The sequence below is a fragment of the Leptonychotes weddellii genome, chromosome 5, assembly GCF_054177405.1.
Source record: "Leptonychotes weddellii isolate Sample4059 chromosome 5, ASM5417740v2, whole genome shotgun sequence".
Lineage (NCBI taxonomy): Eukaryota > Metazoa > Chordata > Mammalia > Carnivora > Phocidae > Leptonychotes > Leptonychotes weddellii.
Window position 1 is genome coordinate 116,785,883 of NC_138373.1, and position 14,458 is coordinate 116,800,340.

The window sequence follows — 14,458 nt, forward strand, 5'->3', positions numbered from 1 at the left end:
CCCAGGAAACAGACTCTCAACCTGTTTTGTTAGCTTCTCTCTTCCATCTCCCTCCCCTTACGTCCAGAGATTCCCCATAAATACAAATTCTTGAGACTTGGCGGGGGTGGGGTGGGGTGGGGGGTGGGGGTGGGGGGGAAGGGCGGGATGTGTATTAGTTCTGACTGCTCAGCTCTCAGGACTGCCCTATACCACGATTCCTATTCCAGATTTCAAGATTCTGTTTTGCCTTCCCTCCCATTCTTCTTATTTTTTTCTCCCCGCCTCCAACCATTCTTCTTATCCTTCTAGGTTTATGCCTTTTTGAAAATCTCTTTACTTGCTTTAAAGGAGTTATGGGAGGAGACAAAAGATGTGTATTCGATCCATTATCTTTCCACAAAAGTTCCCAATATGTTTTATGTATTTGCTTAATTTTATTTTATTAAATGTTATTTTACTTAAAAAATACTTAGGGTAAGATTTTAAACAAAGAGTAAAAAATCCTCTGTGAAACAGGAGAAAAGCAGAAAGAGGAAAGCTGAAGAAATAATTATAAAGAGCAAATTTGGGTTCCAGAGGTCACGTTCTGAAAGCTGTAATTTGAAAAAGGTGAAATTTGGGCGAGGGTACAGGGGACAAAAAAAATCCCGTATTGTGATGTGAAGGATTTTGTAGGACAGTGTGCTTTAACAGGTCTCACTGGTTTCATCTACCTTTGGAAAATAGCCTCAAGTCTTCTTGACTTCTCCATTTTTCATTTATTTACTATTCAACAAACATTGATTATTGGGCACAAGAAATGTTGTGGACCTAAGAATACTAAGGTGAATAAGATAAAGTTATTGCCCTCATGGAGTTCACAAATAATTAATACAGAACATGATAAGTGTTACAATCCCTTAGGCACTATGAGAATATAGAGAAGAGAGTGACTAACCACCTGGAAATCAGCTGCCCAAGATTTAACAGAAAAACCAAGAGAGGGCGCCTGGGTGGCTCAGATGGTTAAGCGTCTGCCTTCGGCTCAGGTCATGATCTCAGGGTCCTGGGATCGAGTCCCGCATCGGGTTCCCTGCTCAGTGCAGAGCCTGCTTCTCCCTCTCCCTCTGCCACTCCCTCTGCTTGTGCTCTTCTGTCTATCTCTCTGTCAAATAAATTAAAAAAAAAAAAAAAAAACCAAGAGAATGGGCATCACAAAAGGAGGAAGTGGTTAGCATCGTCAAATCCTGCCAGGAAGTCAAATGAGTTAAGGGAAAGTGGTTAACATATTTACTAATAGAAAAGTCAATAACTCTGGTCAGAGAGGTTTCAGTGAGGATGAAATTCAGAAGGTGATGGACTGAGGAGCATATGGAAACAAATAGGAAATATTGAGAGCCTTTTTAGGGTCGACTTTTAAGGATAATGCAAAAATAGAGATATGCAGGATCAAAAATGGATGGTTTTTAATAAAGTTTTTTTTCAAGTTTTTATTTAAATTCCTGCTAGTTAATATTAGTGTAATATTAGTTTCAGGTGTAATATTAGTTTCAGGTGTAAAATTTAGTGATTCATCATACATACATATATCATACATATAATACCCAGTGTTCATCACAAGTGCCCTCCTTAATACCCATCACCTATTTAACCCATCCCCTGCCCACCTCCCCACCAATAACCTTCAGTTTGTTCTCTAGTTAAGACTCTGCTTCCTGGTTTGCCTCTTTTCCCCCCATGCTCATCTGTTTTGTTTCTTATATTTCACCTGAGTGAAATCATATGGTATTTGTCTTTCTCTGACTGACTTATTTCACTTAGCATAATACTCTCTAGCTCCATCGAAGTCATGGCAAACGGCAAGATTTCATTCTTTTTATGGCTAATATTCTATTGTGTGTGTGTGTGTACATATACCACATTTTTTAAAAGATTTATTTATTTGAGAGACAGAGAGTGACTGTGTGTGCACAACTGGAAGGAAGAGCACAGGGAGAGGGAAAGGGAGAATCCTGAAGCACACTCCCTGCAGAGCATGGAGCCCAATGAGGGGCTTGATCCCAGGACCCTGAGATCATGACCTGAGCTGAAATCAAGAGTTGGAGGCTTAAAGGACTGAGCCACCCAGGCACCCCTACACCACATCTTCTTTATCCATCTATCAGTTGATGGACATTTGGGCTCTTTCCGTAATTTTTGTATCCTTTGGGTAATACCTAATATTACCCAAAGTGCAATTGCTAGATCTAGAGTAGTTCTATTTTTAACTTTTAGAGGAACCTCCACAGTTTTGTTTTTTTAAAGATTTATTTATTTTAGAGTGGGGAGGAGAGGGGGAGAGAGAGAATCTTAGTCAGACTCCCAGCTGAGCATGGAGCCCAAGACGGGGCTGGATCCCACAACCCTGAGATCATGACCTGCGTGGAAACCAAGAGCCGCATACTTAACGACTGAGCCACCCAGCCACCCACTCCATACTGTTTTTAATGAGAAATATTTAAACTTAACTCTTCTTATGGGAAAAAGCCAAAGTAGAGGAAAAGCTGAAGATACACCATGGAGTGGGTATGATTGATGGCGCAAAATCCTTGAAGAAGCAAAAAGACCTTAAGAACTGATTTTAAACTGGAAGATTCTCTCTTAACAGAAGGGATGGAAGATATTGGGCAAACCAAAGCTTGTGTGGGCCAGCGAGTAGATTTGATTAACTTGATTAAAAATCGTACTCTTTAGCGATGACAAGGTATTGGCTCCAAACGCCAACTTCTCGTTTATTCCGTATCCAGGTGATGGGGGTGGGGGGCGTCAGGAAAACCGGACCACCGGGCCTCCAGCGGTTTCCCACCACCGAGGCCCGCCCCGCCGCAGGGGGTCGGCTCAGCGCCTGCGCACTTTGCGCCCCAGCTCCTCGCGCCTGCGCACGGCGCCGCCACCGCTCCTTCCATTGGGCTCTCCACGGCGCGGGACTAAACGCGCTTCCGGGACTCGCCCGCCGCGAGGAGTTGGGTGTTGTCAGCGCCGCGAGCTCCGGAGACTCGCCCTCGCTCAGCCAGAAACCATCCGCCTGGGCCCGCGCGGGAGGAGCGGGGCCTCTGAGGGGAGCGGCGACCCCGCCGGCCCCGGTCTCTTTCCCTGGCGGCGGCGGCTTCTTCCGTAGGGCAATATGTTCAAGAGAATGGCCGAATTTGGGCCTGACTCCGGCGGGAGAGTGAAGGTCAGTGCCCAGCACGCGCCTCCCCTCCGGGAGTGGCTCTCACGTCCTGGCTCCTCCCTGCGCCACGTTGGGGAGGGCCCGATTGTTTTCCCTCTCGCGCCTTCTCAGCTCAGGCTTGGGCAGTGGTTTCTAGACCGAGAGCGAGTCAAAGCCGCTGCGGGAAAATCAGTGTTTCTTTTCTTTTGGCCACGATTTGACCGCCTCTCCACCCCCTTCCGTCCCCGCCAAAAAACCAGTGGTGGCTTGAGGGAGAACTGGACGTTGTTGCCGAGGAAAATAGCTGCTTTGAGGGCTTGGTGCTCATCTGCCAGCCCAGGTCACCGGTAAACTGGGGGTGCCATCCACCTGATTGTGAGGATAGTAAGAGCAGCAGATACTGGGTTCTGCGCTTACCGTGCCAAGCAGAGTAGCTAACCGCTTTACCCGATTCTCTGATTCAGTCCCTACAGCAGCCTTTCAGAGGCTTACCCACACAGCATGTGCAGGTGCGAGAACTGAAGAACTTGGGGGATAGAAAAGTTCAGAAAACTTGCCCGAGTTCATGATGTCCACAAAGCCCCAAAGCTTCGGCCAAGATATTAATCAAGGCATGCAGAGAAGATAACACTGGCCCGCACATAGAGAACATTCCGTAAATGTTAGTTTTCTTTTGTTTTTAAAGTTGCTGGCGTGGAGCCTAATATAATGTTTGACACTGACCCATTTCCCTCCCACTTTCCTACATCCCCTGGCACATTAGTTTTTAAGGCAGGGCTCTCTGGTTCTTGATATATAACACCTAATTTTACCCCTTCTGATTTTAGATTTATTGCAGAAAGGAAATTTTTAAAAAGAAATCACCCACGGGGCGCCTGGGTGGCTCAGTCGATTAGACACCTGCCTTCAGCTCAGGTCATGGTCTCAGCGTCCTGGGATTGAGCCCCACATCGGGCTCCCTGCTCAGCGGGAAGCCTGCTTCTCCCTCCCTCTGCTGCTCCCCCTGCTTGTGCTTGTGCGCTCTCTGTCAAATAAGTAAATAAAATCTTTTTAAAAAAAGAAATATCACCCACGTTAGCACCAATCTAGTTACTCTAGCTTTTCATCAAGTCCTGATCCGTGTCATACATAATTTTTACATAATTTTGACTGTACGTGTATACAACTATTATGCACAGTGCTTTAATATCACGTGCGAAGTAGGAGTTCTTGGAAAATTTCAGAAACTACCAAAATTTAATGGAAAGATGTCAGGTAGAATTCATAGTACCAGAAACTTCATCATAAATACATATTTTGCCCAAGCTTTGGGCAAGGTTTGGGACTGATAGGAAAGTAGTACCAAAGGGTTAAAACGTTAGCTTTTGGAGAACTTACAGAACTTTCTCTACTTGTAATCATGTAAGGTTCAAAACGTTTTAAGTCAAAGTGATTTGAGGAGATTAGGCTTGTAGTCCTCAAATGCTTTTCCACCAAACATGCCTGTGAGTTAGTCATGTAAAGCTTTAAAATTAAGGATTTATTTCTCATTCTTGATGATTGTTATGTCATTTTGTAGGCATCTTTTTCCAATTTAGATAAATTTCCTTCAGTTAGAAAGTCTGTTGACAGATGAACCAGCTTTGCATCACCGAGGAAATCTGCAAGTTCTAGCAACACAGTAGTAGCTGCAGGATGTATTACCCATACCTGGCGCCAGTGCTCCTTCTGCTCATTCATTCAGGCCTTGAGCCTGATGCCTCATCTTCTCCTGTCACAAGTGTCAAATAGCACTTGCTGTGATTATTTAAATTCTCATACAAACTGCTTGCCTTCTTTTAACTAACTTGAGGCTCATAGGGATTGGATTTGTTAATTTTCCAGCCAAAATGAAAAGTTTTTCCATTTGTTCACGGCTTTTCCTTGCTTCTTACGAATTGAGTACATTGGCAGAGCACTTTTAATATGTGGTATGTCTTGCTTTTTGACCTTCAGATACATTCTTACTGTTGAACAGTTAGTTTCAAATTTCATGTGCAACATTCAGCGTTTTCTCCTGCCTTGAAATTTTTTGTCTCTCCTTTTCATGATAATCCGGCAACAGTCACCACCTCTACACATACCAGATGTAATTAGAAACATGTACTTCCATCTCAGAACTTAACACATAAGTAATGAATTGAAAAATGTTTGCCTTAATTCTACCTAAAATCCTCTCCCAGACTGTCTTTAGTGTTTATACTGTGCTTTGGAAAACACTGCTGTAAACTGATAAATCAAGACATTATTACCCTCAGGTGATGGCGGTGTTAATTCCTGAGGCTCGCTTTAAGGTTTGTAAATAAAGAGCCTTTGCCTTTCTTAAAAAAAAATCTCTCAAAGTATTTTACATGATTTAAATAGACATTTTCAAAGTGGGAACATTGTAATTAATCTGGTGTTTAGTTACTTGTGTTAATATGAAGATAATTGTCTGATACTGATTTGATTGAGAGAAATCCATGTTATAAGCAAACTCTAGGTATTTAGATTGCCTGCCATTCCTTAAAACAAGTTTTCAGGGCGCCTGGGTGGCTCAGTTGGTTAAGTGACTGCCTTCGGCTCAGGTCATGATCCTGGAGTCCCAGAATTGAGTCCTGCATTGGGCTCCCTGCTCAGCAGGGAGTCTGCTTCTCCCTCTGACCCTCCCCCCTCTCACGCTCTCTCTCTCTCAAATAAATAAATAAAATAAAATAAAAAAACAAACCCAAGTTTTCAGAGCTCTTATTCTGTATATTTGGGTAAATGATGCAATATTAATTGGTTTTGAAATTATTTTTCCTTTAGGGGGTTACTATCGTCAAACCAATAGTTTATGGTAATGTTGCTCGATATTTTGGAAAGAAAAGAGAAGAGGATGGGCACACCCATCAGTGGACAGTGTATGTAAAACCATATAGAAATGAGGTAGGCACTTGTTTCTCCTATAACTTTTTGAAGCTACAGTTTGTTTTTGATTGAAGATAAATTGTAATATAGTAACTTTCTGATTATAAAATTGGCCCATTGTAGAAATGTCACCCCCAAAAAGTTGAAAGAAAAAAGTGAGCATTGTCATCTCATAACAGTTAGTAGAAATCCAATTTTCCAATAATGGATTTTCCAATAATGTTTTCCAACTAAAGTTATGATAACAAGAACCATGCTATAAACACAGCCCATCTTCCAATCATTACGTCTTAAGTTAGCTTCGTATTTAATCAGGTGTTTCAGGAAGAGTAGTTCATACTTTTTAGGAACAATTTGGTAATAAGACCATCAGAGAAGATGAAAGACAAAAAACTAGTCTATAGTCTGGATGCTGGTAATTTTGTTTTGTTGCTAAATTTCTGATGCCTGGAATACAGTCAGTGCATAGTAGGTATTCAGCAGATACTCAGTGAATGAATATTTGTTGATTTAAAACCTTTTAAAGTTCACAAAAAAACTTGTATATGAATGTTTGTAACAGCATTATTCATAATAGCCAAAGAAATGGAAACAGCCTAAGTATCTTTCAGCTGATGAATGGATAAATAAAATGTGGTATATCCATACAATAGAACATTATTAGGCAGTAAAAAGAAATAAAGTACTGATACATGCTACTACCACATGGAATGTTTAGAAACATGGTAAGTGAAAGAAGCCAAACCAAAAGCCATATATTGGATGATTCCATTTTTATAACATGTCCAGAATAGGCAAATCCATAGACACAGAAGATAGATTAGTGGTTGCCAGTGGATGGGTGGAAGAGGGATTTAGGGCTGAGTGCTAATGGGCATGGGGTTTCTTTGTGTGTGATGAAAATATTTTAGATTTGATTGTGGGAATGGTTGTACAACTCTGAGTGTACTAAAAACCATTGAATAGTTACTATAAATGGGTGAATCGTGTGGTATGTGAATATCTTGATAAAGCTGTTATTTAGAAAAAACAAGAAACCTTCAATGACTGACCTGTTGCCCTCAGGATAAAGTTAAAATTACCATGTTTTAGGGGCGCCTCAGTGGCTCAGTTGGTAGAGCTTGTGACTCGATCTGGGGTTGTGAGTTTGAGCCCCATGTTGGGGATAGAGGTTACTTAAAAATAAAATCTTAAAAAAAAAAAACCATACACACACAAAAAACGGTTTTAGAAGGCCTGCCATGGTCTTTCCCAATTCTGCCTCTGCAGCTTATCCCTTGCTGTGTTTGCCTCTTCATTTCCTTCTACCCTCCATTCCATCAATACTAGAGTACTCTCAGTTTCCCAAAGGGACACTCTTAAATGTCTTCATTCCTTGCTTCCTACCTACTCCATTCTTATTGTTCCCGTAGGTATTAGTTTAAATGTATTTTCTTTCAAACTACTCTCTTAATCTCCAAAAATTAAATTAGGTGCCATTCCTCAAATTTGTACCTGTTGCCCTCCTAACACAGATTACACTGAAATGCTGATTTTCTTGTCTCTCCCTGCTATGAGGACAAGAGTTTATTATTTACCATGGTGGCATCTGGTATCCAGTATTGGTCATTTGTAGAAAAAAATGAATGAAAGTATTCCCAAAGAGTCTTCAAATATGCTTATGAAAAGCTGCCTCAAAAAATGTTGACAATATAATGTTAAGTGATGAAAGCAGATGTTAGTATATTGTTATGACCTCAATTAAAAATGTAGATAATCACATAAAAAGATTTCCCAAAAGCAAATAAAAAGATTAATGAATACTACTGTCGAGTGTGACTGATTCAGTTTTACATTTTTCTACAGTGAATTCTTTTTTGAAAACGCCACTTTCCGTAGGAGAATCCCTTTTATGTGCCAGAACTAATGAATATGCTCCTGTGCTTCAAAATAAGATTAGGAAAAGGAGTTTTGTATCTGATGGTTTTAGGTTGCTTAGTTTAGTTGAACTTAGCTTTATGTAATATAATTTTGTTCTTTAAAGTTGCTTAGTTCTTAGATGTGCTTTAGTTTATATGCTTATTTCTGTAAAATATATGGGAAATGTACTGTTGTTTTTATAGAAAATCAAAATTGATTTAGAGCATTGTCTATAGAGATATATAAAAACAGGATTCGCAAAACAAGTGAATTAGGGACATGTATATTCCTATATGTTACGAGTTGTGAAAGAATTCAACTCAGGCCTCCTTTGTTTAAAATAAAAACCAAACCTGGGTATAATTCATGTTTTTTAGAAAGTTATAGATTCCACTGGGGATTAAGGAATACACTTGTCATGATAAGCACTGTGTGATGTGTGGAATTATTGAATCACTATATTGTACACCTGAAACTGTATTGTACACCTGAAACTGGTTAACTTGTGTGTTAACTGTACTGGAATTAAAATAAAAGAAAATAAAATTAGATTCCATAAAATTTGAGGGAAAGTGTATTTTATAAAATTAGGTACAATGCTCAGTGTATTTTCCTCATAGTTTTTAAATGTAGATGGCAGAACTAATTCCTCTGTATTTTAGGATATGTCAGCATACGTGAAGAAAATCCAATTTAAATTACATGAAAGCTATGGCAATCCGTTAAGAGGTATAGTACAGTTTTTTGATTCATAATATAAAATTTAACATTTAAAAAGATGTAGGAGACTGTATTTTTTATAATTTATAGTTTTATTTTTTTCTCTTCAGTTGTTACTAAGCCTCCATATGAAATTACTGAAACAGGATGGGGTGAATTTGAAATAATCATCAAAATATTTTTCATTGATCCTAATGAGAGACCTGTGAGTAATGATAATCTTTGCAAACATAAAACAGATTTTTGTAATTGTGAAAATGTAATCTACTTAATGAATAGGTTGTTATATGTTGACATTTTTATTCAGATACACTTTATGTAAGCTTATGGCATGGTGTATCTTGCCATGAGTTAAGGTTTTTCATTTTTATGGGAAATGCCTTTCAAAACTTATTTTTCAAGTATAGAAAGAAGCGATATAATGTGAACATTTCTCAGAAAGAAACCATGGAATCATGTGATTACTACAGCAAAAAAGGTTTAAAATTCATTAATATTATTTGGTTATTAGTAATAAACGAGATGAGTCTATCTGCTGTCTAGAATGAGAGTATCCGGTTTTTCATAGTTAGCAACAGTCTTTTTGCTTTTTCAAGTTTGTTTTTTCAAGTTGCTATCAGTACTAGCAGCTTTATTTTATTCCTGAATTTTTATTTATAACCATGGATTTTTTCATCTTTTGTTCTCTTATCAGATTTTTGCTTGATAATGTAAAAAGTCCCTCAAAACTTTCACTTTGATCCCTCAGCAGTTTTGGGAGGTTGATGATACCGTCATTTTAGAGATGAGGATACTAAGGTTCAGAGATCAAGTCATATGCTCAAAAACACAGTTAACTGGGGCAGAGCTAGTTTTTGAACCCAGGTTATTTGCATTCAGACCTCACATTCTTTCCATTATCCTTTCTTTTGACTAAAACTACTCAGCTTGTTTTGTTTGTAAACCCATAGGGTTACAACTCAGTTATGGCTCTCTCATTCCACATGTGTGGTTGGTGTTTAACTCGTTTCAGGTCATCACCATTAATTTTCATCTTGATAGATTCAGTGCATTTCTTTAGCACCAAACATTTACACTTTAATAATCAGATTACATTTTTTAAATTGTATGTGCTTCTAAAGGAGCTATGACCTGGGCCTGTAGTTCAGAGAATTAGTTCCTAGTGGACTGCACCAGAGATATCTGAGTTGTTTTTTAAAAATTCAAACTCCTAGGCCCCATCCCCCGGCGAGTCTGATTTAGTAGGTTTGGAGAGGGGCCAGCACCCCTCAAAATCACCCAGGTGATTTTGGTGCGCAGTAAGATTTAGGACCCATAGGTATAGGCCATACTCTTCCTTCGTAGGAATTCCTTTAGGCAGTCTTTTAAATGAGAGCCTTGTTTGGGCTTACTGTCTCCAGTAGAAAGACTATTGACTTTTGTCATTAAGTGAAACTGGGGTTGTTCTAGTGCTAAGAAAGCTCTAGTTTGTGTTAAGCTTCCTTGAACTTTTTACTGATAACCTTTCATACATTCGTTTTCTTTTCTCCTGAATAACATCTATAGCTCATTTAAATGTTTTCCATGTGATAAGGTTTTCAGATCTCCTATTATTCTTTTGTCCTTCTAGAATACTCTCAACAGACATTATATTCTATCTGGCAAGAAATTATTAAATATCCATTATTTGCCAAGATACTGTTCAAGGGGTAGGATACAAAGATGAGATACTGCTCCAGATGAGATACTGCTCCTGTCCTTAATGGAAAGAGTCTATTAGGGAGAATAGAATACAGAAATACAGCAGATGTTGAGAGAGAAGGAAAAGAAATCAGTAATGCTAGTAGGGCAGAAACTCTTTTTAACTTTGTAAGATTGCTTGGAATTCATTTTTACTTTGAGAATGTGCTGCCTTACCTATCTATTCTTCATCTGTCCTATCCACCACTCCCAGTTGGAAAATAAATCTCTGAAAGAAATTATATCATATAACCTTGTGTGAGACAACTCTCAAAGTCCACTCTTGGAAAGAGTGCTTATTGTACTTCTGCAGTGATTAATTTATTGAATAGGTTTCTGTATAGATCTACACAGGCCTGGATTTTATTACCCAAAAACTGTTGTCATATTCTTTTAGTATAATGAAACCATTATACTTTTTTAATTGTTGACTCTTTAAAATAAGTCATGAAGTTTTATTTAAAATATAAAAGAAAGACACAGGTAATATGTGATTTATTTCTGTTTCCCGGTTATAGATTAAAAATCTATAGATCAAACCATTATAGATTATAGATCAAACCATTATAAAAGGAATGATTGTTCCTAAAAGCAAAATGCTAAAATTGGGTTTTTATTCCTAGAAAGATCTTTGTGGCTAGTTTAGGCATTTTCATTGCTCTAAGAATCTTCAAACACCCCTCAAAATTAGGGACATCTGTCTTGACGTTTTTCATTGTCTATATCTGCATGAATGCCTCTAAGTGTCTCAATAGTAAATTCAAGGAAGGACAGTTTTATGACGCAGTTTTAAATTGTTCTTGAATTATAAAAGTAAGGTATGCACATGGTTTAAAAAAATATTTTAAAAGTAAAAAATACAGGTCTCCTGTATCAGTTTCTTAGGGCTGCCATAACAAAGCACCACAAACTGAGTAGCTAAAAACAACATATTTATTCTCCTGGTTCTGGAGGCAAGGCATTGGCCATGCTTTCTCCAAAACCTCTAGGGAAGGATCCTTTCTTGTGTCTTCTGATTCCTGGTAGCCCCAGGTGTTTCTTGGCTTTGGTGGCATAACTAAAATCTTTGCCTCCATTGTCCCCTGGCTCCTCTCCCTCCTTGTCTCTGTGTCTCTTATGAGGACACCAGTCATTTTGGGTTAGGGCCTTACCTAATAACTCCCATCTTAACTTTATTACACCTGCAAAGACTCTATTTCCAAATAAGGGTCACATTTACTAGTACTGAGGGTTAGGACTTTGGCATATCTTTTAGGGGGACACAGTTCAACCCATAACATCTTCTTTCCCCTACCTCTGGCCCTTTCCCTAGGAAAACCACAATGATTCTCTTCTATTTTTCTAAAATTACTCCCATGCATCTCTGTAGCTGTATTTTATGTCATTTTTCTACATTGTCACTCTGTAGAAATGTTTTCTAACATCCATACCTACCCTCTTTAAAACATGCATGTTTAGTAGATGTGGATAGATAATAATACCTAATAGGAAAATAAAAGTACAGAATTTGAGTGATTTGCCACACAGTAACTTGTAGTTGAGATAAGATCCTGAATTTGACATGTTAACTAATTCTACTTTCTAATTCAGTTACAGAAATCATGATATCTCACGATGATGAAAACCATTGCACAGATGTGACATCTATTTTTATTTCACAGGTAACCCTCTATCATTTATTAAAGCTGTTTCAGTCAGACACCAATGCAATGCTGGGAAAAAAGACAGTGGTTTCAGAGTTCTATGATGAAATGGTAAGAAGATTTTATAATGAGAATTTTAAAAGCATTTTAAGTTGTAGAACTTTGAAGTTATTGGGCTTTTTTTCATTCTATTCCATTAGATATTTCAAGACCCAACAGCAATGATGCAACAATTATTAACAACATCTCGCCAGCTAACATTAGGAGCCTATAAGCATGAAACAGAATGTAAGTGCCATGAGTTCATAATTAATTCTGAAAAATAATGTATTATATAATGGTGAAAGGATTATGGGATTAGTGACTATTAAATTTTTTTCTAAGGATATATAAAGGTAAATTTTTTAAGAGTTAAAAAAAAATATGTATTACTATAGAACCTCTAAGAAGGATGTTTTAAATTGTTCACAAAGTAGCCTCTCGCATTCTCTGAAATACTGTCTTTTATTCCCTAGTTACATTTAAGCATAGCTTTTCACTAATCTTGCTTAACCTGTCACTTAACCATTTTCTGTTTACTAGTCTTTGCTAATAAAATCTGGGAAGAACCTTGCAGAACATAATTACAGTTGACCCTTGAACAACGCTGACCACTGTCCTCTACCCAACCCGCCAGCAGTCAGAAATCTGTGTAACCCTTCACTTCCCAAACACTGAATTACTAATAGCCTACTGTTGACTGGAAGCCTTATTCATAAACAGTCAATTAACACATATTTTGTATATTATATATATTTTAGTCTGTGTAATAAAGTAAGCTAGAGAAAAAATGTTAGTCATAAGGAAGAGAAAATACATTTACAGTACTGCACTGTATTTACTGGGGAAAAAAAAAAAATCCATGTATAAGTGGACCCATGCAGTTCAAACCCATGTTGTTCAAGGGTCAACTGTATATTTTTGTACATAGTAGTCCCCCCTTATCCGTGATTTCACTTTTCAAGGTTTCAGTTACTTAGGGTCGACAGTGGTCCAGAAGCAGGTGATCCTCTTCCTGGCACATTGTCAGAGGGTCAGTGGTAGCCTAATGCTGTGTCACAGGGCTTGCATCATTCACCTCACTTCATCTCACCACTTAGGCATTTTATCATCTCATATCATCACAAGAAGGGTGAGTACAATACAATCAGATATTTTGAGAGAGAGAGAGAGAGAGAGACCACATTTACATGACTTTTATGACAGTATATTGTTATAATTATTATATTTTACTAGTTATTGTTAATTTCTTACTGTGCCTAATCTATAAATTAAACTTTATCATAGTCTTTCCTGTATGCATGGGAAAACGCATAGTCTGTATGGAGTTCAGTATTATCTATGGTTTCAGGCATCTACTGGGGGTCTTGGAATGTATCCCCCATGGATAAGGGGGGACTACTGTACTGTGAACTAGCTTATCTCTTTTTGTTTAACCAGTGTCATTTTACATAGTTTCAGATTAATGCTGGGGTGGTGAATACTAGAATGACACACTGATAATCAGTCACGTTATATTTTCCCTCTAAGCTAACATGGCGTCAGAATCCCATACACATCACTCCGTGCAGCTACTGCCAGTCATTTGCAGTTGGTACTCAAGATGATACCTATTTGCCATCCTTGTGTTAACATTTATGTCAGCATTCATTAAGTTGTTCTTTGATCTTCCATTCATTTTCTTATAGTATATATTGAGCACCACTTATATACTAGGCATTATTCTAGGTTCAGAAGGTAGAGCCGTGTCCAAACCAGACAAAAATCCCTCCTTCATGAAGCTTACACTCTATTGAGAGAAAGGCAGATATTAAATAAATAGAACAGTAAAGTGTAAGTTAGTAATTAGGTGATATGGAGAAAAACAGCAGGGAAGGGAACACCTTTGGTGGGAGGAGATGGTTGGAGTTTTAAATATCAGGTCAGAGAATACATTTGTGAAGCATATTAAAAGTTCATAAAACTATACTAATAATAAAATTAGTATTATTAGTATTATTAGTATATTTTATTATACTACTAATAAAATTAGTCTGTGTAATAAAGTATTTTATGTAGGAATGATTAAAACAATAGTACACACTTAATGAGAGCTTACTGTGTACTCGATGAGTGCTTTACATTTCTGAACTTACTGAATTATGGGTATAACAACCCTCAGAGGAAGATGCTACTAGGAGCCCCATTCTGTGGATAAAGGCCCTAGTGCATAGAGAGATTTGATGACTTGTCTCAAATCACCCAGTAGAGCCAGGATTTAACCTGAATCTGCACTGTTCTATCTGTTCTATCGATAAGCTGTTTTATCTCTGTAAAAGCCTTACAGTCTGTGCTTCTAACCAGTAGGTTATATTGGCTTGCAAAAATAATAATTTCTCTT

The 14,458-nt window shown here is 38.1% G+C and overlaps 1 protein-coding gene across 5 annotated transcripts in view; it reads left to right on the forward strand.

The window, feature by feature from the left end:
* The first annotated feature begins 2,892 nt into the window (after positions 1-2,892).
* The window catches only part of YEATS4 (YEATS domain containing 4), a 37,452-nt gene continuing 25,886 nt past the window's right edge, over positions 2,893-14,458 (forward strand). For 2 of the 5 annotated variants that reach the window (XM_081822050.1, XM_081822049.1), the window contains exons 1-6: positions 2,896-3,175; positions 5,957-6,076; positions 8,620-8,686; positions 8,788-8,882; positions 12,058-12,150; positions 12,240-12,327. In XM_081822050.1, coding sequence (XP_081678176.1) covers positions 3,125-3,175; positions 5,957-6,076; positions 8,620-8,686; positions 8,788-8,882; positions 12,058-12,150; positions 12,240-12,327 — 514 coding nt within the window. In that variant the 5' untranslated portion in view covers positions 2,896-3,124. Of the gene's footprint in view, positions 3,176-5,956; positions 6,077-8,619; positions 8,687-8,787; positions 8,883-12,057; positions 12,151-12,239; positions 12,328-14,458 lie in introns of all 5 variants that reach the window. The other 3 variants (XM_081822047.1, XM_081822048.1, XM_006743678.3) reach the window with 3 other exon arrangements.